The sequence below is a fragment of the Aulonocara stuartgranti genome (genome assembly GCF_965226115.1).
Source record: "Aulonocara stuartgranti genome assembly, chromosome: 17".
Classification (NCBI taxonomy): domain Eukaryota; kingdom Metazoa; phylum Chordata; class Actinopteri; order Cichliformes; family Cichlidae; genus Aulonocara; species Aulonocara stuartgranti.
The window spans coordinates 5470008-5497535 of NC_138953.1; the positions used below are offsets into that span (position 1 = coordinate 5470008).

At 39.0% G+C, this 27528-nt stretch overlaps 1 protein-coding gene across 5 annotated transcripts in view; it reads right to left on the reverse strand.

Moving 5' to 3' along the window:
- Nucleotides 1-1811: 1811 nt before the first annotated feature.
- Nucleotides 1812-27528, reverse strand: part of LOC309692445 (anoctamin-4-like) — a 54478-nt gene continuing 28761 nt past the window's right edge. For all 5 annotated transcript variants that reach the window (XM_082510936.1, XM_082510940.1, XM_082510939.1 and 2 more), the window contains 22 exons: nt 27097-27141; nt 26888-27019; nt 26561-26667; nt 25815-25870; nt 25558-25679; nt 25209-25343; nt 24061-24157; nt 23548-23608; nt 15812-15894; nt 14550-14690; nt 14181-14345; nt 13885-13921; nt 13680-13791; nt 12027-12084; nt 11280-11377; nt 10295-10437; nt 8984-9136; nt 8750-8897; nt 8545-8664; nt 7152-7257; nt 4666-4869; nt 1812-2374 (listed from right to left, as the gene is read on the reverse strand). In XM_082510936.1, coding sequence (XP_082367062.1) covers nt 4678-4869; nt 7152-7257; nt 8545-8664; nt 8750-8897; nt 8984-9136; nt 10295-10437; nt 11280-11377; nt 12027-12084; nt 13680-13791; nt 13885-13921; nt 14181-14345; nt 14550-14690; nt 15812-15894; nt 23548-23608; nt 24061-24157; nt 25209-25343; nt 25558-25679; nt 25815-25870; nt 26561-26667; nt 26888-27019; nt 27097-27141 — 2311 coding nt within the window. In that variant the 3' untranslated portion in view covers nt 1812-2374; nt 4666-4677. The remainder of the gene's footprint in view (nt 2375-4665; nt 4870-7151; nt 7258-8544; nt 8665-8749; nt 8898-8983; nt 9137-10294; nt 10438-11279; nt 11378-12026; nt 12085-13679; nt 13792-13884; nt 13922-14180; nt 14346-14549; nt 14691-15811; nt 15895-23547; nt 23609-24060; nt 24158-25208; nt 25344-25557; nt 25680-25814; nt 25871-26560; nt 26668-26887; nt 27020-27096; nt 27142-27528) is intronic.

Below are 27528 nucleotides of genomic sequence, written 5' to 3' on the forward strand. Positions count from 1 at the left end.
GCCTCCTCTGTCCCCTGCTTTTAATAATCAAATTGCAGCTTGCGCAAAGGCCACCACACCAAAGTAATCCATGCTGGAGGACAATCCTCTGCTCTTTAATCTATGATTATTTGCATGTTCAAAATGACCAGATAGTGACAGACCATTGACAAACAGATGTGTTTGGGCTTAGGAAAACATCTTATTGATGATAGCAATGATTCCTTCATTTTTGTGTATGATCTACAAAAGAGTGCAAATCTAGAGGCTGTCGTGGAATTTATAGGAATTCATTAATTTGCTTTGAGCTATGGCTCTGTCTTCATCGGGGTATTATTAATATTGCAAGAGGTTGCACAGTTAACAAAATGTGAACTGCAAATTAAGGCTCTGACTCCCTCTGTTGGTGTGGGATGATAAATGCTGGCGTTACTCAGGATTAGAGTATTTCAAATGCACAACAATTCACACCTCTGAACTCAATACCTGGTGGTGTCACGAAAGATTTGAGCAAGTGATGTTAAAAAACAGCAATACAACCCTACAAAACAGAGTCCATTACAGATAAAGTTGCTCTTCTTAATACAAGAAAGAATGAATAAAAAAGAAGACTCTGTGCTAAATTTACTTGGATCTGGCACCATTTTAACGATATCTGGTTGAGATGGCAGACTTTGGAAAAGTCAGTGACAGTTTTGTAAAGAGTAACCAATCAAAAAAGTTACAGCCATTGGTTTCACTTTTAGCAAAACATGTTAGAATGATTATTTTCTTCGTTCCCTGGTTACCAAGACTCAGGAGAACGATTCAAATAAAACCAAAAATTACATTTTCTGATTGTGTACTGTTAGTAGAAAAGTACTGGTTTTTACACTTGCCTGGAAAGTGAAATGTTACTTCATTTCTAGCCGGGGACAATAATCCCCTTTGGTGATGCATCAGGAAGTGTGAAACTGTCAAAACAAACATGTGGAGCTACCTGTGGTGGTGACCCCGTATGGCAGGGGAGCAGCCAGAAGTGGCTCTCAGTGATGACTTCGACCTCAGTTCGTTAATGTGACCCAGTGGTGAGTGCTTTTCCACATGGGAAGAGAGTCCTGGGTCAAAATCAGAGTTGTGAACCTCATGTTGTTTGTCTTGGCTCAGAGCACTCTCGAAAAGAGACTCTTAATTTCAAGAGTTCTACTTCCTGTTAAAATAAAAAAAGTAACTTGAAGTCTGATATCTTCCTCTCAAATGCGGGGTAATAAAAGTACTCTATGAAGTAGCAGAAAATAGTTACTTTACCATGTTCACTTTTATTTTAACCTTTTCATTGGGAAATATATTTTAAGAAAATAATGAACCAATTGTAGAAGAAGTATGAGAGTAAATACTCATTAATAAAGTTATTATCCATTTGATTATTGCTGACTGTTTTTATCCCATTGGTTCGTATTGGTTTGCACCTCTAAAGAAAGTTGACATTTTTGCCTCTGTGGTTTTACTGTGGAATTAATTAACTAGAAATATATATGAGTCTGTTTCCTTGAAGTAGGAACTCAATTAAATAAATACACCTTTTTCACTTTTTAGTGAGTGCTGACTCACCTGCTATGAAAAAAAAGTAAAAATACGTTAAAAAAAAAAAGCTGGATGCAGTGAAAGAATTTTCCATATTCAATTTTTACAGTTGTCTCCCTGTACTTTTAAACCATGCATTAAACTTACCATGACGTTTTTTTTCAGTGTTAATGACAATAATGTCTAAATAAAAAACATCTACTGACTCAAGATATAATCAAGAAAGGGAAAGTCAAATGTCTTTACAATAAATAATATTTATTACTGCAGTTATCAATCTAAATTCAAGTGGAAAGCATTTCCAATATAGGCAAACTGTGGACAGCGCCATAGCCTTGATAGAATAGGTCTTTACATTACTTAATTTTTCTTGCACTACACTATAGCAGAGCATATAAGCCTGACATTCATTTAAATACATTTATTTACAGTGAAGCAAAATGTGAACTCCCTTAGCAAGAAGAAATGTAAACAGGGTTTGTTACCTAGTAAGCTCAGGAGAGTAGGTCCTCTCATCTAAAACAGAAAATGTGGAAAAGTTTCATCTTGCTTAAAATCTACATTCAGGATCTGAAGATGTACCCTGCTGAGAGTCCAAACTGGAAGGGAAAAAGTAGCAAATCCCACTGCCAAATGTTCCAGAGCACTTCTCTTAGTTTTGCAGACATGGGCTCCAAAGTCACTGTTACGGTGAGCTAGATGCAGTTCAGAAACTGTCCAACAGGAGGGGCTGGTCTGACATAGCAGGAGGAAGGGATGAGAGTCCAGTACATGCAGGAAACCCGGCACTCTCCCTCTGCTGTGCTGTGAAAACCAAAGACCTGCTGACTACCTGGAAATAAGAGACACTCGTGTAAAGCTTGCAAACACCGAGAAACATTTCAAACAAACAGCTTTATTTACATTTTTTTGGATCGCAGTTTGAATACACTTTGTACTGAATATACACGGCATTCATCCATGGCAGCAGAAAACTGCTTTTAATGTCATCTTTTGAGCAATAACTTGAACTGTAGCTTAGTAACTTTACTCTGTAATGAATTTAAATGTCTGGGTTTTAGTCCAGTAACAGAAAATGCCAACTAAAAGTGACTATAACACTTATTAAACACAAGAACTTTCATTTCCTGGTCATACAACTGTACATTTATTAAGTCGATATTAGATGGGCTTTTGAATTTCTGTGGATAGACTGGATATAGATAAAAAACATAAACCAGGCTTTCAATCAGTTCACATTTTCAGTCAGAACTAAACGTTAGCACAATTTGCTAGTTAGCTAGAGTAAATACAAGACTGCAACAGCTGTTCTGGTGGACTGAAATTTGTAGTCCCCATAAGAAGATGCTAGTTGTGAGTAAATGGCAACTACCAGAGCTGAAAACGGAAGCTAATGCATTAATGCCAAATACTGCATTTCCTCAAGACTGTCTCCAAAGACCCCCTTGGTAAAACATCATAGCGGAAACAGGGACGCTTACAGCCTTATACAAAAAAGGCTTTTGGTCTCTATAGCTGAGTCACACCGCTAAGTATTTAATAACTCGGACTTTTTAAACTTTTAAAACTTAGCGGTAAAAATCTTTAAAAGGTAGTAAAGCCAGAACGTTCTCATTCCCAACGCGCAACATACTGACAATTTCTCACAGCCCGAGGAGTCTCATAGTGACACGAGAGGTACCCTTCTGCGTCCTTATGAGATGCTCCAGATTCTCAATTGAATCCAACAGAATGCCGCTCGTGGTGGGAACACACGCTTCGAGCAGAGGCTCCAGCCCTCGCTTCCAGCCTGAACCAGAACCTTAACCATAAGCTTAAACCTATCACGTAGTGTTTTCCAGAGTGATTCATGATCAGAACATAAAACACATTTACATGTATAGATTCATTCCTTTCGGCTCTCATGCCTCAGAATGCGTAACATACCGACGATCTGTCACATGCGCCGGTATGTTATGCGTTGGGATGAGAACGTGGTGAGTAAAGCGGTAAATGCCACTACAAATCAAACCTCTCTGTGTGACTTAGCAGACACTTATGTCTGCATATGTCGCCCATCCACTTTATGGTATTCTAATTTTAGGCACTAAATACCGGCTAAAAGAACAGCAGTGGTCAAATTAATAACTTTAAACCATCAACATGGGTCTTCACCAGTGTACTGGTGTAACGCATTACAAAGTAAACATTACACCAGTAACTAATACAACGCATGCAAAGTAATATGATTCATCACATTACATGTGTCCATAATACTGTAATGTAATATGTTAATATGATACTAAATTCAGCAATTATATTGCAGTTACAATTATCTCTTTACGTCTGTTACAAAGGTTCTTCAGTTATCAGCAGCAGAAATGAAAAAAAACCACCCCACATCGAACACTTTTTTTTGTCTTGTGTACTTGCACTACAATCAACTGAATTTGGGTGGAGTAAAATGGTGGAGCGGCATCAGCTTTGAGGAGTTATGTGCATCACTTTTATTTTAATTTCACAAAATTAACACAAGCCCACAAGCCACATTTTACTGATAAAGCAACTTTATTTTTTGCACATGTCTGCACAGACAGCATGCTAAGGCAAAGCTAGCCAAAAACCCAGAGTATATGCCGACCCCAACCCAGCAACCAAACGCTGATCTTTAATAGGCTTGATCTTCACTTAGTTAAATGATGAGTCATCAGACTTGAAGCCTCTGTTTCCACCTGTTCATGCCACTTAAGTAGAATCACTGCAGCAGCCCCTTTGAGGTTTCTTTGCTTTGTGTTCATATGCAACTACTAAAAGAAAGATTGTAGGCCTGTCCTCACTAGGATAGGGATTTGGGCTGATGTGTGGGACTGTAGCCTCAGGTTTGTTAAATAGTAATTACATGACACTGTGTTTCAGGTCATTTTACAGAGTAACTGGAAAGTAATGTAACGAGTAGTGTAAAAAATTTTTACTCTTTCTGGTGAGTAATTCAGTAACATACTTACATTTAATAAAAGTAATAAAGCAATACTTTTCCTAAATAACAACCCCAACGCTGGTCTTCACAAACAAATAAATGACATCGTGGTAGCCATTTTTGATATACAGCCTTAATAGAGCTGAAGAAAATCTCTCTACATGTACCTGTTGGTGTGTTCAGGGCCATTCCTTATGGTGGACCCTGTCTTTCTTCTTCTTCTCGTTTTTTTCCTTTTGCAGTCTCTCCAACTCAGCCTCATACATCATCTCCTGGATCAAGTATTTCTCCCTGCGCATTCTGTCTCGCAGGTCCTTGGGAAGGTCGGGGATCAGGTATGCGATCAGAGTCTTGATGGCAAAGACCATATGCTACAAAAACACAGAACTTTATCAGAAATCCCAGAGCTATACCTCCACTATGCTAAGAACTTTGAAGTGATAAGATGCAGTAATGCTTTTCTTCTTTGATTGTTATGTCCTAATAGGAAAGACTGGCTCTTTATCAGTTAAATGCTTCACAAAGCATAACAAATGATTTGAAAGATGGTAAAAAATTTCCGAGTGACACGTTTATTTGAGCCTCTTCTCTGATAAATACACTGTACCCGAGCAGCTCTAATCTGGATTTATAAAATGCTTTTTTTACACCTCCTAAATCTGGATTAGTTGCAATGTTACTTAGAGCGTGTGAGCTAAAATAGAAGAGTGCACTCCTCCAGCCGCTGAAAGCTGGAACAGGTCGCTCAGAATGCCAAACACAGGAAGCAGAACATGTTTTTTTTAAATTGCATGACTCTATTTTGGTCACAGCAACGTTAGAACATGACTGGGCTTCTGTGGCTGCACTTTTCTGCAATTCATCAAATCTTTAGTCTCTAAATGATTTGAGTTGATGGGTCATGGTTAAAAATATTCACTAGAGCCATGTCTCTATTAGGCTTTTTTAGATTTGAGAAAAATATTGAGAAAAATACAGTTCTATGAAAATGTATTTAACCCCTTCATGATTTCTTACTTTTTTGCATATTTGTAACACTTGCATGTTTCAGATCATTGAACACTTTTATTATTATTCAAAAGTAACCCCAGTAAATGCAAAATGCAATTTTAAATTATTTTTAAGGGGAAAACAATCCATCTAAACATAACTGGTTGTGCCGCCCAAGAACTGCAATCAAGTGTGCCAACTGGCAATGAGTCTTTCACTTCATTGTGGAGAAATTGAGGCATTCTCTTTGCAAAACTGTTTTAATTTAGCAACACTGGAGGGTTTTCAGACATGAACGGCCTTTTAAGGTCAAAGATTTAAGTTCAGACTTTGACTAGTCACTCCAAAACCTGAAGTTTCGTTATTTTTAGCCATTCAGAGGTGGACTCTCTGGTGTATTTGGGATCATCGTCCTGCTGCAGAAGTGAGCTTGTGCTTCAGGACATGAACTGATGGCCTGACATTCTCCTTCAGGATTTTCTGGTAGAGAGCATAATTCATGGCTCCACCAATTACAGCAAGTTGTCCAAATCCTGAAGCAGCAAGGTAGGCCCAGATCACCACACTGTTACAACCATGTCTGCCTGCTTGTATGATGTTGTGTTAGTTTTATGGCAGATGTTTTTCTTCTCTCGCCCCAACCGGTTGCAGCAGATGGCCCCGCCCCTCCCTGAGCCTGGTTCTGCCGGAGGTTTCTTCCTGTTAAAAGGGAGTTTTTCCTTCCCACTGTCGCCAAAGTGCTTGCTCATAGGGGGTCATATGATTGTTGGGTTTTTCTCTGTATCTATGAAGCGCCTTGAGGCGACTTTTGTTGTGATTTGGCGTTATATAAATAAAATTGAATTGAATTGAATAGAATAGATGTAAGATAGTTTCTGGCAATTGTGAAACGAGCCTTTATGTTCTTTTTGGTCAGCTGTGGCTGTCTCCACCAACTCTCCCCTGGTGCCATTGTTGCCCAGTGTCTTTCTTATTTTTGAGCCATGACCTTTGACCTTTAGGGACAATTTACGTCTGCAGTTCTCTTGTAACCTCCTTGATAAGTTGCTGATGCACTCATAGAGAAATTTTGGAAGGGTGGACTTTCCTGTGAATGCTCCAAGTTTTCTCCATTTGTGAATAACGACCTCCCTCAGCCTTAGAAATGCCTTTGTAACCCTTCCACCCCGGTGTCGATGACTTTGTCTCTCATCTGTTCTCTCAGATCTTCTTGAGTTTCTTTAGATCGTGTCATGATGTTCCTCCTTTATGAGATCTCTTAGACCTCTTCAGCTTCTCAGACAGGTTCTATTTAAGTGAATTCTTGATTCAACAGGTCTTCCTGGGTGTGGCTCGTAATCTAAAACAAATTTTTCTAAAAAAAAAATATGGTTCACAACAACTAATTCACCTAGACTAAGGTCGAGGTAAGATAGCTTTTTTGATCAATGAAATCATAATTTAAAAACTGAAATTTGCATTTACTCTTTTTATCTTTCTATAAAATTAGAATTAGTTTGAAGGGGGAAAGAAGGGAGTCAAGTACTTTTTCACAGCACTGCTGGTTGGTCCTGATAAATAAAAGAGAAAGGTGAAAACCTGTTGACAAAATAATAAGAAGGAATCCAATTCCAAAGGCAGCCTGCAGCCTGCTGTCATTTGTCAGTGACTACAAAAGACTGACCTCAAAAACAATGATGAAGGCCAGCCGGGCTGCCAGGACGTGCCAGAACTGCAGAGTGTAAGAGTAAGGCTCTGCAGAATCTGGAGGCTCCCTGTAGTCACGATACCTAAAAGGGGAGGGGAAAAAAGAGAAAGGTCAAAGTTCATCCTACAGAAACACTGATGACTCATTTACCGTATTTCCCGGACTACAAAGCGCACCTGAATATTAGCCGCACAAGCTAAAATCCGGGGAAAATCCTGTTTTGTACATACATTAGCCGCACCTGACTAAAAGCCGCAGGTGTTTCAATGTTGACTTATCATATGTAAGAGAATATGCACAAAGGGAATTGTCAGGAAAGAGATGGCTGTTTGGAGACATCACTTTTATTAATATTTTGAAAAACAAGTTATGGGTACATATTTGCACATGTAGTACATAACAGTAGCCTACAGCACACCAGAAAAATAGATTCGGACTACCTTTTAGGCTCAGGTGCAGTGACACGGCTTTAACAAGAAGAAAAGTCAGTCATTCACCATCTTTCTCTTCTTCCTGCGCTCTAAAACCACCAAAGTCCTCTTCTCCAGTGTCGGAAACAAACAGGCTCAGGATGGCTTCGTCATCCACTCTCCGCTTCTCTCCTTCGTTGTCACTTTCAAAACCAAAGAAATCCTCGTTGTCAGTGTCAGAGTCGAACACCCTCAGAAGGGCCGTGGCGGTGTCCTCCTCTCCATCATGCAGCAGTCCAGCCCTTCAAAATCCGTTGGTGATCGTGGATGTTTTCACACTTTTCCACGCTGTCAGAATCCACCGGTGGAGTTGGGCATAACTTGCTTTTCGCAAGTTTATCGCCGCTCATCATCCACGCCTCCCGCTGAACGCGTACCGCTACTTTGAAGTTTGTTTTTCGCGCTACTTCGTACGGCACTACGTTGCCTGGCAGACGGACATGTGACTAACATACCACTCTTGAACCCCAATCCTTCCGCCAGGCAACGTAGTGCCGTACAACAGCGGAACACACAAAACAAATCGTCTTACGATATGACAAAAATCATGGACAATCCATAGAAAAGCCGCACCTGACTAAAAGCCGCAGGGTTCAAAGCTTGTGCAAAAAGTAGCGGCTTATAGCCCGACAATTACGGTACTCATATTAGTGAGCAGGAAAATTGGGATACTGGCAGAAAATGGGGCGTTTCCAAAATGATGTTCTGTAACTTCAGTTCAATGTGGATCTCAGTAAGATCACTCAGTTACCAGAATTGTGAATAAAGTAGTGGATTATCTTATAGTTGACCCTGTGCTTTTAGCTGAAGCCTTTTTAAAATAAACAAACTTCTCTTCCCACAGTGTTTCTGTTTTCTACAGCTGCCTCAAAATAACAGCTTTTCACTTCTCACACCACCTGCAGTACTTCACGGCTTCTCCAAACAGCTCCGAGCCATTCGTCCTGGGGTGCGACCTCCTCTCAAAATCTGACACCCGGAAAACTGAGAGACTGGCGTTGACATAACCCATCATGCACCTGCGGCACATACGGGAAATGATTTTACCAACTGCAGCATGCAGCAACACAGAATTAAAGCAAAAACTGTGAAATCATCCCTCACCCCTCCCCTGCTCGGCCCTGACCAGCGCAGGGTCCGTACTTGTAGGCGTAAACAAGGCGGGGGATGAAGTCCGAGGTAACGGCGATCACAAAGGCGTTGGTGATGACGGACAAGATGCCGATGCCCTCCAAAATGCCATACCAGATCCCTGCCAATAAAGAATGATTTCAAAGACACCCCACAAACAGGAAAGTGTTTCTGTAATAAAGGAACGTACTGCATTTTACTCTTTACCTATGTCTTTGGCTTGTGATGGCAGAGGGCGTCGCCACTGTGTGACAAACTTGTAAGCGTCTAAACGGATCTCGATGATGTTGTTGATCAGCGCCAAGAGAGGGGCCAGAGGGAAAGCTGCCACGAAGATGGTGGTAAAGCCAAACTGTAAAACTGAAACAAACAGTGCAAGACTTCAGAGGCCTGCACTACAGCCGGCCACGGCAGATGCCTGGTTCTGTTTGAGGTTTCTTCCTGTTAAAGGGGAGGTTTTCCTTCCCACTGTCGCCAAGTGCTTGCTCATAGAGGGCTGTCTGATTGACGGGGTTTTGCCTGCATTAATGTTGGGTCTTTATCTAACAATAAGAAGCACCTTGAGGCGACCGTTGTTGTGATTTCTACTCAATTTAATTACAAGCAGGATTTGTGGTTGCCATGGTAAATCCAGACATTTATGCTGCACAGTAGCCTGCTACCCTGAGCAAGCTACATTTATAAAATCTCTGTCTATTGACCACTCAAAGCTCGAGCAGACCTCAGTGCACAGATATTAAAAAAGGCTCTGTTTGTTTACTACTCGCTGTAAGTTTTTGGCTGTTTGACATCACCATGGCTGGATCATAAAGATCATTAAGAATAGGGATACATTTAAGGGATTTACAATCATATCTACTCATGCACAAATATGAAGGAATGATACTGTTGACCCTAACCTTTATTTATCGAGTTGAAAACCAGTGTTGTGAGAAGGTTTCGCCTGATTGTGGTTATTAGGTTTAATGAAGCCAGACTGTATAAAGGTAAACTAGCTACCTTGAACATCAGGCATGTAACAAAAACATGCCTGATGTCCAACATCTCCTTTAGATGTTCATCATGCTTTCAAACAGTTTTTTTTTAGACTGGAATTTAAGAATTTAGAGTCATGTTATTGGCTGCTGCATGAATGTAAGGCAGTAGTTTCTGTCCTGTTCAGCTCTTTATGACTTGAAGAAAGCGTATAGTGGATTTATTTGAGCGATTTCAAATCTGGGAATGGGTGAACTTAAAAACTGTAGGATGAAAATCCAAAACAATGATCAAAAACATCAAATGCACCTTAAAGCTCCTTAAAGCACGTGGAAAAGCTTCTAGCTCTAATTCAATATAGTGCAGTGTCAGAATTACATAACATGGATTGAAGCTGCTGGGACCAAGATAAAAAAATTGTTTAGATAAATTCTGAAGATTAAACTGTAGAGTGCATTTTAGGATAGCCTTAAAATACAGAACTGATATCAAAGGTTACCAGCAAAGCGTATTTCATTCATATTGTGCTTGCATCCAACATACTCATCTCCAGGTATTCATCAAACAGTCCATAGGCATTCATTGGCTGTAGGTTAAAATCCCTCTCCCACTGTGGAAAGCCAGCCTTTGCATTTTGGCCGTGTTCTCTCCTCAGCCTCCGCCGCGTCCACCAGTTCTGCATCAGTCTGAGTAAAAAACAAAAAAAAACTGGGCATGATCTTCTTGTGCAACTATAGTCCAGGGGTTTCGGAACACGAGAGACTGCTGTTTTCAAGTTTAAAAGCTCTCCGGATCTGTTCTTAAACACAGTACATGTAACCATATGGTAACTGGAGCTGCACACAAGCACAGTTGAGTAATATGGGAATGTTATTAGCTAGGTAAATGACCATAAGTAAGTACTGGTCAAATGATTGATTTAAAAATAAATAAATAAATAAACTTATAATAAGCACGAAAGAGAAAAACACTTTATCAAACAACAAAAAACAAAATGGGAGTGAGACCAGTTTTGCAGTAGATGATGAATCACAAGGTTAGAAAAGCAGGATTCATTGCCTGGGGATCATGAATGTTTACCATGGCAATAGATTCAGATACGTTCAGCACCTTTTCAATCTGACACTACGTTTCTCGACCAACATAGACTGTATATAAACGACGGATGTATCCACTGTGATGTACCCAGCTGTGAACAACAGTTTGACAATTTTGCCATAACTGTGTTTTTTTTTGGTTTGTTTTTTTCAAATTTTCAGATGACGTAGAGTTAGAGAGTTGCCAGCTAATGCTAGCACTGGCTAGCTAGCTTGGATAGCAAGATGCATTTGCAATTCAGCATTAAATAAAATGGGCTAGTAATGGGCTAGAATTATATATTTTTGTAGTTACTCCATATACATACACGTAAGAGGTTGCCATAGTAACTAGCTCCATATATTTGATTTTTTACACCAGATGCTGCTTTTTGTCTAAACACATAACAGGTTTATATTATTTTAAGGTTACAGCGGCAAACGGAACTCACGGGTAGCCAAGCTCCATAAAGTTGTTCCACGTCTGTTTTAGCACCATGATGATTCCCATCTGCATACAGAGGTCAATGAGACAGCCACTAGGATGGCACTGAGGAGACAAGAAAGAGATAGCATGAAATCAAACTTTAGCCTTTGCCAACATGGTGTTTTAAAGTGTAAACAAAAGAGTTTCATTTTCAAGAAGGAATCCAGGATCGCTAGAACTAGTCACTGTTATAAGCATGAGTCTAACAGGATTTGCAAGCATCACTTGCTGGAAAACACCCACTGCAGCAATGCAAGTGCAGTTTATTTTGGAAAGGCTATAGTCACAACCTGTAATTATTTTTCATACACTTACGATTATGATTTATGCCTGCAACCTTTAACAGCTTTTTAAATGTGCAGCCGAGGCAGTAATGTCTTTAAGGACAATAATGGTTCTGCATGGGAATGAAAGGCTGACTGAGGCTACACTTGTACTGTACATGTCACATTATAGAGACTTTTTCCATTTCTGCTGCTGAGGGAAAACATTAGCTCAGCACCTAAAAGCGTCGGCTCAGGCCTTTTGTCCCCTTAGACCACTCCACTGTATTATTTCCCTGCATGTTCCCAGAAGTACCACTTACTAATGATGGGGGTTAAATGCCTGGTGGTTAGCCATTCAGTAATAGCTTAATGCCCAAGTTAGAAATATGTCAATCCATAATGCCTTGCGATTATTCCCCACTGGGAAAAGGAAAGTCATTACTCACTTCTTCCAGTTTCCAGCGATTTATGAGACGCAGATATGAACCAGGTCGACCTGTGAATCTGTAGGCCAAGGGTCGAAAAAAAAACAACAGGAGTAAGGAGTTAATAAAAGAGCACACAATTAGAGCTACATGTTTAGCGTCACTATAAGCTACGTTAAGCCCAGAGACGGCTTTGCTCAAAGTCTGTAAAATGTATCAAAATGGACCCGATGGTTAAAATTATAGATGTCACTGAAAAATAAAAACTCTTCTAGATTTGAAAGCCTTGGTAATGCAAAATGCCAGTTTTCTGGTACTGAAAGACCTGAGACATCTTTGTATCCCTTTGGTTGTCCTTTTAAGAGAGATTAAACAATTTTCCTGTGACACTTTATTACTCTTGGATAATTACAAGATCCAGAAAACCTTAAACTTATTCCTAACTGTACTTAACAGGACAATTTTGATGGCTTTAAAGGCATTTTATTTCATGTAACAAATAAAAGCTGGAAGATTAATCTAAATCAGGGGTGGGCAACTCCAGGCCTCGAGGGCCGGTCTCCCTGCAGGTTTTAGATGTGTCCTTGAACCAACACAGCTGATTTAAATGGCTAAATTAGCTCCTCAACATGTCCTGAAGTTCTCCAGAGGCCTGGTAACGAACTAATCATGTGATTCAGGTGTGTTGACCCAAGGTGAGATCTAAAACCTGCAGGACACCGGCCCTCGGGGCCTGGAATTGCCCACCCCTGATCTAAGTGCTCACAATAATGTGTGTAAAGAAACAGGCTTCGAGAACAGAAGTACACAAAATATACAATGCTGTTATAGATTCAATGAGATACACTGCGCTGCATTAGGTTACATTTTGTAAGCTACATTTTACATTTTTTACCTAACCAACAACCAACCAGCATTTGAACGTCAGCTGTATAATTTACACATACAGTACTATCATTGACCGTCAGGAAAATTCCAATTTGTCCCTAATTACACAAAAGGTGAACTCTTCAAAGGGTATCAGGATAACTATCCCCAAGCAGCAAGGCTGAAAGATGAAGCATACGATCATGCACCAAAAACTGCAGTTCCTCGAACGGCCACTTGAAGCTGGCTAAAAAAAAATGAGGCAATCTCCACAGACTTCTATTTTCAAAAGTTTACAAATGCTCTTCCTGTTTAAAGTAATATAAAACTTAATCTCTGTCAATGGGTTATTCACAACTATACAAGCAATTCAAGCAACCCCCCCCCCCCCAAAAAAAAAAAAAAAAAAACATCTCTTTAAAATGTATTAAGGCTATTCTGATTTAAATAATAATAATGGATTGCATTTATATAGCGCCTTTCTAGACACTCAAAAGGCTTTACAATTCCACTATTCATTCACTCTCACATTCACACACTGGTGGAGGCAAACCATGACAGGTGATTGCTTTCTTATAGGTCAGCTGTACTAAAGGATTCAGTATATTTTGTTTAAGACTTTTGGATATTCCCTAATGACTTTAATATCACAGTAAAATATACAGGCCCCTTTGCTAAACAAGGCAACTAGCCAGTGTAAGAATAAGTAATAGGAACTCAGCTACGTATATTTGTGTGAAACTGGTTACATGATTCAACTAATACTGGTCCTGTCCTGTATTTGTAAATTGCCTGTGACTTACTCACCTTCCCAAAAAGAAGGCGATGTAGAAAGTTGAACTGTTAAGATTGACAAACTGAAAAAGAAACATCTTGAAAGTAAAGCTGTTCTCCCACTCAGACTCTGTCCTCGGTTGCTCTGTGGTTAAACAGAAAGAAGGAGTTCATTTTAAGAATATCGTAACATTATTCATACAAAAAGAAATTGCAAAATTGTGTGTCACCAGCTTACCTAAATTGGTAAGAAGCAGAGCAACTTTTTCATAAAGCTGTAAAAAAGGGTGAAATTAAATGTATTTCTCAAGGTATTTCTCTAAATTTATTGTCTAAAAATGCTGTTAAAAGCGTTAGAAAGCTATCAAAATAATGATAATGATAATCTTATATGTATCCGTGTAACTATTCATACAATGCATGAATTAGCCGTTACATTTAAAACAGTATTTATCACACCTGAAATAAATGCATTAACTATTTCGTCATTGCTCTACTTCTGCACAGTGCAGTCGAAAAACAGCAGAAACTTACCACGTTAAGGAGCATGATGATGCAAAAGTTGATGCATACTGCCGTGCCCGTGGTCGCCACCTGAGAGTTGTTCCTGATGAGAGCCCAGCCGAAGGCAGCGAAGGTACTGACAGTGATAACTCGGTAAATGACGATGCCAAACACGGCAGCAATCACCACCAATATCTGTGACGTGACAGTGACAAGAAAAAGAGAACATTTCAACTGTAAACACTTATGAATGTATATATGATAACTGAATTTTTCAGTCTATAAACTGAGAGGTCTAGTTTTAGATGGAACAATGGAAATTGTAATTGCAGACAAAAAGCAGTTGACACATTTAGTAACACATCTTTTACTTAATGCTCACTTGCTCCAGAAACTCACCATAAAGAATATTCCAGATGTGGAAACGATGAGGCGACTGTATTTGTCAGAGAAGGCCTGGTAAGGTTCAGGTTTTCCAGATATAGGGTTCATCCTCTCCTTCTTTGAGTATTTGGCCTCAAACTGCGGGCGTATTTCTTCCTGAAAGATAACAGACTACACATATGAGCATAAACTGCAGTAAGAAAGCACACATTTAGTTACTAGTTAGCAGCCATTTCTGCTGAGAAGTTTTTCACAGGATTGCATAGTTGAGGGTGCAAGTCACAGGCAGTATGAGGTATGTATTAACACAATCTTCACAGAAGTGGAAAGCGTAAGGACTCAACAGACTTCAGTTAGTGGGATAAATGACATGACATGTCAATGCAATTAGAAAAAGACTGAACAAGTACTACTTTTTTTAAAAGGGTTACCACGGAGAAAGCTTCTTCTTCAGGGTATCAGCACAAATATTTAATACGAACTGTGTAAAGCACAGATCATGGGTATCATGGGATGTACCACCAACAGATAGAGGAAGTCTCTGACGTCAAGAAATCCTACCAGCGGCTAGAAAAGGCCACAGAGGTTCTGATTATGGCAGCACAAGAACCGGCCCTAAGCACCAGATCTATTTGGGCAAGAGTCTAGCACAGCCAACAGGACTCAAACTGCAGGCTGTGTCCAAAGGTGCCTGACACATAGCAACAGGATATAATAGCCAAGCTGGGACAGTGTAGAGGCACAACCAAGTGGCTGCAAACCACCCTTATATCCTCAAGCTCTGACCAAAAGCCTGTCTTCTCACGTTACGTACAAAGCAGATTGAAATTCTGAATCACATTTACATCGAAAGAAGAGCAGCCTTCAAAGAACACATTCACTATCTATTATGTGATTGACAGATGATGGTTGGAGGTTGATACACAAGACAGGAGAGAACATAAAAACCCACAGAAATTACATTATGACAGCTGTGTGGGTCTTTAGTTTGTTCGTGCTTTCATTGTAGAGCTGCAGATTTTCAGTGACTCATAAAATGAACTGAGACAGACTTGACACAGGCTCTTAGTACACCATCTCCACCTTTTTAAATATATGCTTTGAGATTGACATGGACTGAAAAGGGTATGAGTAGGCCAACATTTCTTCAGGGAAGAAGTGCTTGTTCAAGAAAAAAAGAAATAACTAGAAATATAATTGACTATCTTTTCCCTCCTAATTTCTTTTCATACTATTTATTTATGTTAAAGGGAGCAGATAAGCTACAGGACTTTTACCTCCTCTTCTTCCCAGTCAATGAGGTCCCAGTCATATGCGAGGACAGCTCTGCGTCTCTTCCAGAACTCCAGGAAGACCGTTGCTGGAAGACATGAACAAAAAAGTTTGCATTGCGTCCTAAACAGTCCCCAGGATGGGATTATATGGCTCCTACCAAGCACTAATCAACTTTCTATTAAATTTCTTCTGTTAGATGATTCTTCTGTCATTATGTAAACAATACATTATTGATGAGCCCGTCATGTTTTTGCAGATAACATGCTTCAAATTTAGACGTACAAGTCTTAATAATGAAGAAATCGTCACAATCTTTAAATATTTGGCCTGATATTAATCAACAAGACAGATACTTGTAATAAAAAGCAAAGTGCATGGGTCAGAAAGCTAAGTCAAGCTTAAAGTCTGAGTTTTCTGTTAAACACATAACCCAGGCTTTGTAGTATGAAGCAAGTTCAGTATACTGAGGGCAGTTTTCCTGTATCTGGATTCACTTACCCTAAAATTGATGATCAGAAAAACTTTAGACCCTCCTACCATCCGTGCTTAGAAGACCAACAGGATTAGTAGTGTTATTTTCCAGAGAACTGATTGTTCAGTTGGTGCTGATTTCATATCTGCACATATTATTCCAATAATATGCTCCATATGTGGTTATTGTCTGGACCCCAGTTTCTTGTATGCGTACACATACTTGGCCAGTAAAGCACCACTTTTAAGACACAGAGATGGCTCAACCCATTATTGTAGTACACCCCTCAGATTCATCTTGTAGTTTTGGACTGCAACAACTTCGCTTGCTTAAAGCATGCTAGCAAGAATTGTGTCATGTTTCTGACCTGGCGTTTTGAGTTTATTCTGTATTTTTGAGTTTCTTATGTAAAGTTTGTGATTATAAGTTATTGTGTTAGTCTTATTTGGGGTCTAGTGCAGTTTTAGTTTAGCCATTACTATCATCTGTCTCCTTGGCTTTTGTGTCTTGTTTCATGTCTAGTCTGTCATGTCATTGTCAAGCTTGTGTTGTCCTGTCTCTCCATGTTTCCTGTTTTATTTTGAAAGTCTTGTGTTTCTATATTCAGTGAGGTTTAAGTTTACTTTTCCCTCTGATGTCATTATGTTCTTTCTAATCAGCTGTTTCCCCATGTGTTTCCACTTCCCCTGCTCACTTCCTGTGTGCATTTAGTCCGTGTGTTTTCATTCATTTCTTTGGGTCGTTTGCTATGTTCATGCTATGTCATGTTTCTAGGTTTGTTTTTATGTTTTAATCTTAGGTCACCAAGTTTAGGTTATTGTTTAGTTTCGCCTTTGCCTCTTGTAATGTTTTCCGGCCTTGAATAAACGGCTTGTTCTTAGATAGATTAAAGATTTGTTTTGCATGTTTGTACTCGGGTCCTCCTCCTCACTCCACACAGTCAGCTTCTCAGCTAGACTGTGACAAACTGTAGAAGGACGCAAGAGCAAAAGCTGTTCTTGCTGGCTGTTGCAAAGAACCAGGTTGATAAAAGTAAACCAAAACAACAAACCTGACCAATTAGCCTAAAGATGCTCAAACTCGTAATAGAAAAATAAGAAAGTGCAGGTAAGTCTGCATTAGGGTAGCTTCTACAAATTATGCCTTTTTACAATACAGTGGTCCCTCGTTTATCGCGGGGGTTATGTTCTAAAAATAACCCGCGATAGGTGAAATCCGCGAAGTAGCCAACTTAATTTTTTTACAACTATTATAGATGTTTTCAGGCTGTAAACCTCCTCATGGCACACTTTATACACTTTTCTCAGACATGCATAAACATTTTCACACCTTTCTCTCTCTTTTAAACACTCTCAGAGCTCAAGCCTTCAAATAAGTCCAGTACTATACTGTAGAATGACACCAAAGGCACCCGCGGTTGCTTTTGACGGTGCAAAACGTTTCATCGACATTGTTGTGTTTGTTGGGGAGAAAACCTACAAACATACAGAGCAGCACTTCAGAGTCACACTGCTAGTGAAAGATTTATGTAAATTTAACAAGCTGAACACATTCTGTACTGTACAGGAGACACGGCATGAGATTGATTGACAATGGTCTACAGCCAATCAGGATCTAAAAAAACAAAACTAAAAAAACTAAACTAGCAAACAAAAAAAACATGGAATATTGCACAAAAAAATCCGCAAAACAGCAAGGCCACAAAAGGTGAACTGCGTTATAGCGAGGGACCACTGTATATATGTAATTTGACCAACTCTTTATATAAAATAGGCACAAAAGATGAAACATTTCAGCTTTTATTTGTTTAAATTTTAAAACATCACTAAATAAAAATAACGCGCATCACTCTCCGGGTAAGAGAATAGTGTTTTGGCCATTATTTTCTACACCACAGATCACAATGAAGTTTAAATTACTGACACAAACTGCCAACACTGGTTAATGAGTTAATCTTTACTATTGCTTCCGAGTTGATCTTGCACTGTGTAGGGAAATGCCTACTGGTCTTCTGGATCTTTATATATGCACTATTAAGTTAATCCTAACTGCAGAGTGGTAAATAGTGAGAGGTTGATATGATGCCCGTGTTATCCAACTGTGTTGAAAATGGCACGTGTCAAAGTGCTTTCTGATCCAGTGTTTACAATGCACGACAACTCAGAAACAGTGCTGAGCCATGGAAGTTAGATCCTGCTGAACAAAGTCCTCCGGATGGCTTACTTATTGCAGACGCTGCTCAGATCAGAGGCCTTCATCCTCAGTGTTTCAAACACAAGCTTTTCATTTATTTTCTCTGTCATGCCGTCTGAAGCTGCATAAGAGAAAGGTATTTTCAGAGCGAACACTCAGCTGTATGAGCAAACAGCAGGGGAGAGAACTTCTGAGGAACCTTAATGAGGGGATTTCAGTGGATTCTGTGCTGCAGTGAAACCCAAAAATTAATTCGGACAAGCGGCGAGAAGCAGTGGATGTAAGGTCAGTACATTAATGCGCTTTCTTTTTGACTTTTCTTTTAATAAAAATAGAAAACTGGTAATGTTTTTGCTGTATTTGCAGACTTGAAACAGTGCTCTGAGATGCCAGCGCAGCTGTGAAAACAGCTTTAGTATTCTACACTGGTTGTTAAACTTGGCAAGTGTTTTTATATGTGTAGTTCAATGTCTAATAAATGCAACTATGTGTATTCAGGAATTATCAATTATTATACAGAAATAAAAAAACTATTTTGTGGAGTTTAACTTTGTACTATTTAGAGCTCAGTTGGGTGCTTATTTGTTAATTACATAAGAGCTGGTTAACTTTGTTAGTTGATAAGATAAGGGACTAGGATTGCAGATTTCATTGTAGAGTAAAAATGTTGTAGCTCCCTATCAAGATCCCAGTGTCCTGTACAACACCATATTACTAACAGTTTTAGTTTTAGTAGGTTGTTTATAGAGGTTGTTTGCAGAACTATATTAAACGTAAACATCTTTAGTAGCAGGGAATGCCCTCTATCGATCTATCCATGCTAACTGGGTGACTGTTATTATGTCCTCTACTGAAAAGTGAATTATTTAAAGTGCCGCAGTTTTTACATTTTTTGCCTGTGCGAAGCTACACAATCAAAGCTGCCCCTTTCTTCCCGCAGCACAGATTAAATATACAAATTAAAGCAGCCAAAAGATAATCAGCAGTGATGTTTAGCACCTTGCTGTCAAGACTGTCGCTGCCTGTACTGTACCATATAATCTTCAGCAACACTTTAACATGTTAAAGTAAGACTTTAAACCTCATTTTTAACCGCTGTGTTGGACTATCACATTATTACTTCTGTGATAGGTGCATCCTAGGTGCACCTTCAGCAGCATTAGAAGGTGCACCTAGGATCATAGTCAGAATCTTAAACAGATAAAAACATGCCACATACATATGTCATCAGGCATTTTGTTTTCCCAGAGAGGAGCATTTGATTTACAGGCTTATTTATAGACAGCACAGCCCCACCAGCTGTGGGCTGCTCAGTTTAAATATCCATAGTATTGATACCAATGTTGGTATTGTTATCGGCTCGATACTAGCGAGACAGGATCAATGCTTTCGTTTGATTTTCTCCTCTAGGTTCATTAATTTGCTCAATCATGAATGAAAATGTCTGAATACAAGGATACTTTTGTGTTGACTCTCAGGTCAAGTCGTTACATTGTAGGTCTGTGAAAGTGCCAGTTGTAAAATTTGTGTAAAAACTGTGAAAGCTGTGTTTGGTTTTATTAAGTAACACAACAAAACACTCTAATAGTGGAATTAAAATTCAAAGACATGTAGGTGTATTCAGAAGAAGCATATTGAGGATAGATACTTCAAAACTTATAACAAATAAGCCGCTGTTATCCCAAAAAGTTGATTCAGTTTATCTGGACGTTGCGTTTTCAGTGGGAGAAACGTTTGATGTCTCAGGAGTATCGGAACAGTTGAGACGAATTTTCTCGAAAACACGGCGTCTCTGAAGCTTTTAAACCCCAAATCGCGCTGCGCTGCGATCCTTGGGGTGGACCAAAAATTGGTCCACCCCAAGGATCGGGTCCCCCAACACAAACAGAGTAACATAGTGTACGCTGTTAAGTGCCAGGATTATTGCCAGGATTTATACATCGGGGAAACCAAAGAACCTCTGACTAAGCGGATGGCACAACACAGAAGAGCTACCTCGTCAGGCCGGGACTCTACTATCTACTCACACCTACAGGCCAGTGGACTCTCATTTAATCCTGGACAGGGATTTAGGACTGGTCTGATGTGGGGAGTCAAGAAGGAGGGGGCCTAAGGGTACATCTGTCACCATCTTACAATGCTGTGACTGCAGCCATTTCCCAATTCTCTGTGAATGGTACTCATGGCCACTGATCAATGACCAATGGTCTTTGATCAGTGGTTATTGATCAATGGTCATGACAATTTGCATATTTATGATCAAGGAAATGACCTCACAGCCCATTGTTCCTTCAGTGGGCTGGTTTCAGTCATTGAAGGGCAAATGTACTGTTTATAAGATTGGGGAAACCTGCAGTCAGCTGAGACTGAAGCAGTCACTTGGATGAGTGACGAAACGTTTCTCCCTCTGAAAACACTAAACATCTGTGATAATGGTCCTGTAATTACGTGGTAATGGATCAATACCAAATTTTGCAGTATTGCATACCACTAAACCAAACTGTGCTCATCTGAAGCAACGCTCAAATTGTGTTTGCTTCAAACCTAACTAACTAGTAACTAACTGCTAGACCTACAACAAATCATTATCAGATTATCAAACATTGACTGAACCATGATGAGCTCTTTTACATGCCTCAGTGGCTCTCTATGAGGGTAAATGATCTTAGTAAATAACATCTGAATTCCTAATAAAAGCAAAAAAGACATTCCTACATAAAAACAGACTAGCCCAATGACGTCAGACACGACATCATCAGCACTATAAAATTCAGGAAATGGTTGATCGATAGACAATAAGTTTTTTCACTGAAGTTGTAGTTTACTAGGATGTCTTTGCATAAGAACTCCATGTGCTCAGGTTGTTTCTTAACTTTTTTTTTTTGTTTCATCATGCAGAGTAGACAATAGACAATGCCATGAGCCAGTTGGTACCAAAGTATGCAAATGACATCTACAAAAACTGGAAAAATCTGTATTAAAGAAAATCAAAGGAATTATTTTTGATCACATCGTGCCTTCCCAAGCAAGTTTTAAATTGCATTTTGAAAAGTTAAAAAGCCAGCGATTAGTTGAAAGGACGTGGTAGCTTGCTGTAACGCTGGTCTGAGCTTTTACAAGCTGTAGAGTATTTGTTTTCTTCTGGCAAATTTAACTTCTATATGAACGGATACTGAGCTTTCCTTTATTTAGTTATACACAGCTCACAAACACAAGTAACTCGTCCACCGGAGCTTTTAATTTAACTTCTTTTCAATGACAAGCTGGAATAAAATTCCAAGCCCAGCTGATCAAAATCCAAATGCCCGTTGTTTTGCCTTCACAGCAAATCTCCTGGAGCAATAAGATCTACCTGATGGGGCTCCTCCAGAACCAGAACCAGTCTCTGGTCTTTTCTCAACCAGAGGTCATCCACTTGGAGTCCACAGCACAACAATCAGCTGGTACTATAATATTTCCAATGCAAAAGAGTCCTGATTCTGTACAACTACTACAACTTCAGAAAACAAATAGAAAAATGAGATTTTGTTTGCACTGTTTTATTCAACAGTTCATTTGTACTCTTAGGCCCACCCTAGAAAACTATGAAAGTATCAATAATGACTTTGTGCCTCTTTGAACACTAAATGTAGGCATTATCTTTTATCTTATCCAATAATTAGTTCACGTTGAATGAAGCTACGCCTCATTTGTCTGTACATTGTATTTATGAAAGTAATCAATGGTAATTCATAATAATTATAAAGAAACAAAGGTCCAAGTTTTATTCCTGTTCTGTCAGTCTGATTTGTTAAAGCCTTTTTGTACCTCTTCCCTCCTTTTTACCCTCAGCAGTAAACAACATTGTCATCGTGCTGTGTGTGTTGATCTTCATCCTCCAGCTGTGTTTAGCTCTGTTCTTCATGCTGAGATGTTTTAGATATGACAACAGAATACGAGAGGCTCTCAAACAGCCGACCGATGTTAAAAAAATCCTTGGTGAGCATCTGTTGCTACTCTATTTTTTGTTCTTCCTTTACATAGGTACTCAAATTAAACACAGTTCAACAACATTTCTGATTATATATGTGAAGATCAATGTGCAGGAACACCTGTTAAAGATGGTAGTTATTTTTAAACATCAACATTGTTTTGATATGTATCATTTTGAGTTTAAGCTGTTAGAAATGTGACTTTTGAGTAATTTTTCTTTATTTTGTGCATTTTTTGTGCTCCATTTTTCTGTCACTAAGGCATTTCTAAAGAGTCCAGGGATCACCTTTATGATGCTGCTGGTTCTTCATCACCTGCCGTGTCAGCAGTGGAGGAAAGTTATGAACAGCCCACAGGTTCCTTAAGTGCACCGCACATATACTGGGACCTTGTTCAGTAGTCACGTGTCTAACAGTTCAACCAGGCTTTTAAACAGTGTTAATGAAACTGTAAATGTCTGTTTAATCTTTTAAATATATAAAATTCGGAAATGTTTTGTTTTTAGAGTATTAATACTAATTGAAAAAGAAATACAAACGACTGATGTTACTGTGTAATGTGAAAATCTTTGATAATATATAAAATAGCTGAAATAGCTCTGTGTTGAAATGTTTTAGTGTCTTCAGCTATTGGCTGCTGCTTCATTCATTTTCAGTCCATTCCTTGTACGTGATGATTTTTAGGGGAATTAACTGGGGTTTTTTTTGTTTCTGTTGTTGTTTTTCAGTTAATTTTTATCATGTAAACAATATACAGAGAGTCATTTAGGAAAAAAAAAAATTAAAGCAGAAATCTATCCACCTATTTTGATCTGCTTTACATATCAAACAGGAGTGGGAACAAACAAGTGCACGTTTATTTAATCCTGAGGCTGAATGGAACAAAAGACAGCCAACCTGAATATAGTTAAAGAAGCCTAATTTCCATGTTCCCTGAAAAATACAAATAAATGAGGGATGGCTCAAGGCTTTTGCACAGTAATCTCTATCTTTTAGAAAACATCAGAAGAGGTTATCAGACAGTGCAGCAGCACAGCACTGTACGAACCTCATTGTTATGTGTTTCCCTGCTGCATTTTTCCAAAGTTCAATGTTAACTTACCCCACACAGCCATGAACACAGCAAAGAAAACAGTGGCCCCGTTGTCGAATAGATGGGTGACCTTAAAACGAAGACAAGATCACACATTTTTATGTCAAAAAGCAAATTTAGGAAAAATCTACACACCTGATTCAATGAGATGCATAAATGTCAAAGATTTTAGTGCCGGTTTATGTGCAGTTAGTATGTTCCTAAGAATACTTTTGGATGATAAAAATGTCATTTTCATCACAGTGTTTCCAAGTAGGATGAGATGATTGAAGGGTGAGAAACTGAGGACACTGCACATTCATTCATAAACTGGTAGCTTGTGAATCAAAACATAGGGCTACCCCAAAGCATACCCTCATTAATCTCTTTTTGATGATACTTCAAATATACAAATATTTCAATCCTACTGGACTCATTTAGTGATAGACAGCTTCTTAACACATATTTATTTAACTAACACTGAGATCGGCTACTATCACAAGTATCAGCTGCTGGGAACATTTCGTCCCCCTTTTCATGTACCTTGGCGTAGATGCAGCTGTCTGACAGTCTCAGGTAGGGGCAGTACTGGTCACAGATGGGGCACATGATGATGTCGTTGGCCTGGCAGATTTCTTTGCTGGACGACGACAAACAAACGACCAAAGCATTCAAGTAGGACAAGAATTATAACATCCAGCAAGAGACAAAGTCACAGAAAAACCCAGACTAACGCAAGTCTGAGTTCTCTTAAAAAATACAAGTGCAAAACGTAAGTGTGTGTGATCTCTGTTCAGGTAAATGAAATTATGTTCTTAAGAAAAGTCATTACAGAGAACATTTGCTTCTGTGTGAGATTTTTCAGCCAAAGAAGCCTGCGCACGTTTGATTTTCTGTTTCAGTTAAGCAGCATCCAGTATAATCACGTACAGGGGACAATTTCACACTCTGTTGCCTCATCTCAAATTGCAAATTACAGTTAGCTCCATAATCTGTTGGACAAACACACATTTTTTGTAGTTTTGCCTCCGTATTATCACTGCAGTGAATTTTAAATCAAACAGCCAGGATATGATTGAAGTTTTTGTAAACATAAACGTATATATAGTTTAAACGAAGAGGCTCCAAATTCATTTTAGTACTGACTGAGAGAGACAGCAAATACCTTAGGAGCAGTGTTGGTCAAGCTACTTGAAAAAAGCAATTAGTTGTTAATTACTGATTACTTCTCCAAGAAAGAAATCCTGTTACTTTACTGATGACTTATTTTCAAAAGTAATTAGTTACTTATTACTTATTTACATGCTACACAACAGACAACAGACCTTTCCACAATAAAGCAACAGACCTTTCAGCCCAATTCTATTTTTTCTGCATAATCATCACATAAAATTGAATGAAATGAAAAAGTCTCTTTTTAAAACTTGTTAGTTTTAATCTTCATGCATCAAGCAAACATTAAATTATATGCAACAGTCTTTGACTGAAATAGAAACATTTTCAACACATTATAGATCTAAATGTATCCAAATGTATGTAAAAATAATTTAACGTTTAGTCTGCTCTGCACACGAGGATTCGTGGAAAGATGCAGCAGTTTGAAGAAAATAATGCGTCTTCTTCTGTAGACGCTCAGAGTAAAGAATAGCAGGACACACATGTTTATCACTACAGAGAGGAGGTGTCTTTACCTGACCTGGCAGTGCTCCAGAGTGAAAAGCCCGTACAGAAATACCAGTAGGCCAACTAGAGCTGCAGGAAACAGCATCCCCGTGTACCAGCCGAGCCAGGCGAAGTACAGTCCGATCTTCTCTCCAAAATACCTCCTGGAACAACAGCCGAGCACAAGCGGAATGAGAAAAAACAAGTTTGTTCCCTCAGAATGGCCTCGAAACTACACCTGTATGTGGTAAAAGCTACACAACACATCATGATGTCTTAATTAAATTTTATGTAAAGATATTTCAGCTATCGCTACCTGATGATGATGATGTTCTCATTTCAATATACTTTCAGATCTAATTGTGTGCATGTAGTTACCTGACTAGATCCAGCGGCTGGTACTTGTACCAAACCCCCCACCAAGCCCAGCACTCATACAAGAGGTGCCGATGGTTGTCTGCTCCGTGCGTTCTGATGGAGTTTTTGCTGTGGTAGCTCCCCTGTTAAAGCATGCATATATATGTTTATGTACACATAGACATGATCTCTGTGTGTGATATAATATCACAGCAAAGAACTACTTCAAAACAGGTGGTGGAAATGAATGAGTGAAAGGTTTCTAGCAGCCAAATTACCTCATGAAGGGGGAAAGCTGCCTCGTATGAATTATTGCTCAAAAGACGATTAAGCCCTGCAAAAAAATTAATAAATAAATAAAAGAAAGAAAGAGAATCATTAAAGGAGTGAAGTCAGGTGGAGCCATACCGTTTCCGTGTTCACATTTAGAATTTACCGTGTGAATGCATAATCAAATCAAGCCTTGCATGAGAAGACGGGGTTTCATGCAAACACATTCATTAAAAACCTCATAAAAATTGAGTCAAAATTTTGCAGCTGGGGGTGTTTTACAGATATCGGCTGAAATTCTGGTCCCTGCAGAAACACCGTTTGAGCTAAAGAGGATTTTTTCATTGTTGTTGATGTAATGCCACAACTAACCACTGGGATAAAATCAGGAGAAATGCCTGTAAGTCTGTCATAAAAGGATTTTGAGAATTCATCCGGAGTTTTTGAGACAGCATGAGCTGCCATTTTTTATGGGCCTTGGATTAATATGCATCAGATAGGACTGTCTGGTGTTTTTTTTTTTTTATAAAAAGGCATTGATAAACAGGAAATAGTAATATTAAAATGTTATAAAACCATATTTAAAGTCTGAAAACTTACACATAAGCTTAAAGTGTAAAAAAGAATGGAAACCAAATGGATTTCTTAGTCAAATATACAGTGCTTATATACAATAATATTCTGGTGCATTTTGTGCATTGATATGTATTTTTTTTATTTTTTGGTAATTTTCATTAATTCTACAGAATCTTACCCATCTTAGTTTTCCCCTCCTCATATTTGACCCGCTGCAGGATGTGGTGAACGATGCGACTTCTGGTGGCGTTGTTGAAAAATGTATCTTTGTTGTGGATGATGAAACTGGAGTGAAACAAACTGGTTAGAACAAGTCTGTCTGCCCTGACTGATAGGTTTTTTGTATATACGTGCACATATGTAAGTGCAAAAGTGTGTTTTACACTGTGCACCAATTTGCATATAAGAGGCTAAAGTACAAAAGAGGGAATGGAAATGCACCAGCTGGCGGTGTAAGATTAAGTTCAAAAAGTCTCTCGGGGTGAAGCATTCCTCAACAACTCACTGATGGATCCTCGATCGACTGAAGGGGGCGGTAAAGCTCTCGTTCTCCTCCAGGTCGGGCAGCCTGTCATTGTCGAACTTCATGGGCTTGCGGGGAAGCCAGCCGCGGAATTTGTTGATGCGCTTCTCCATCCTGCAAGAGAAGCTTCTGTTGAAGCTGCAGCAGTGGGGGTTTGCTTAGTCCACTTACACGTTGCCATGGACACTCACCTGCTCATAAACTTGTGCCGTCGGTGCATGTAGAAGATTTTCCTCCTGGAAAACGGAATGTTGATGAGAAGAGAAGAAGAAATCCATTCAGGATGCTATCACTTGATAATTAATTCATTAAATAAATAAATACAACCTTACAACCAATTTGGGCTTCCATCTATTCAACAGTGCAATAAATTCCACAGAGCTTAAAATTACTGTGTGCACTGGGTTTTAAGATATTTTTATAGAAATAAGCTACAACTTTCAGCTAATGGATCTCATTAAGTGTTAAGTGTTGTTTTAATGGTGATTTTATATTACCATGTTAAAACAGTGGGGCATCATCTAGACAGAAATGGAACAGGGCAGCCAACATAAAACGAAGAGCTTTTTTGCTTTTTATACTGTATCTTCATGTATGTTTGAATAGTAATTATTAAATATTAT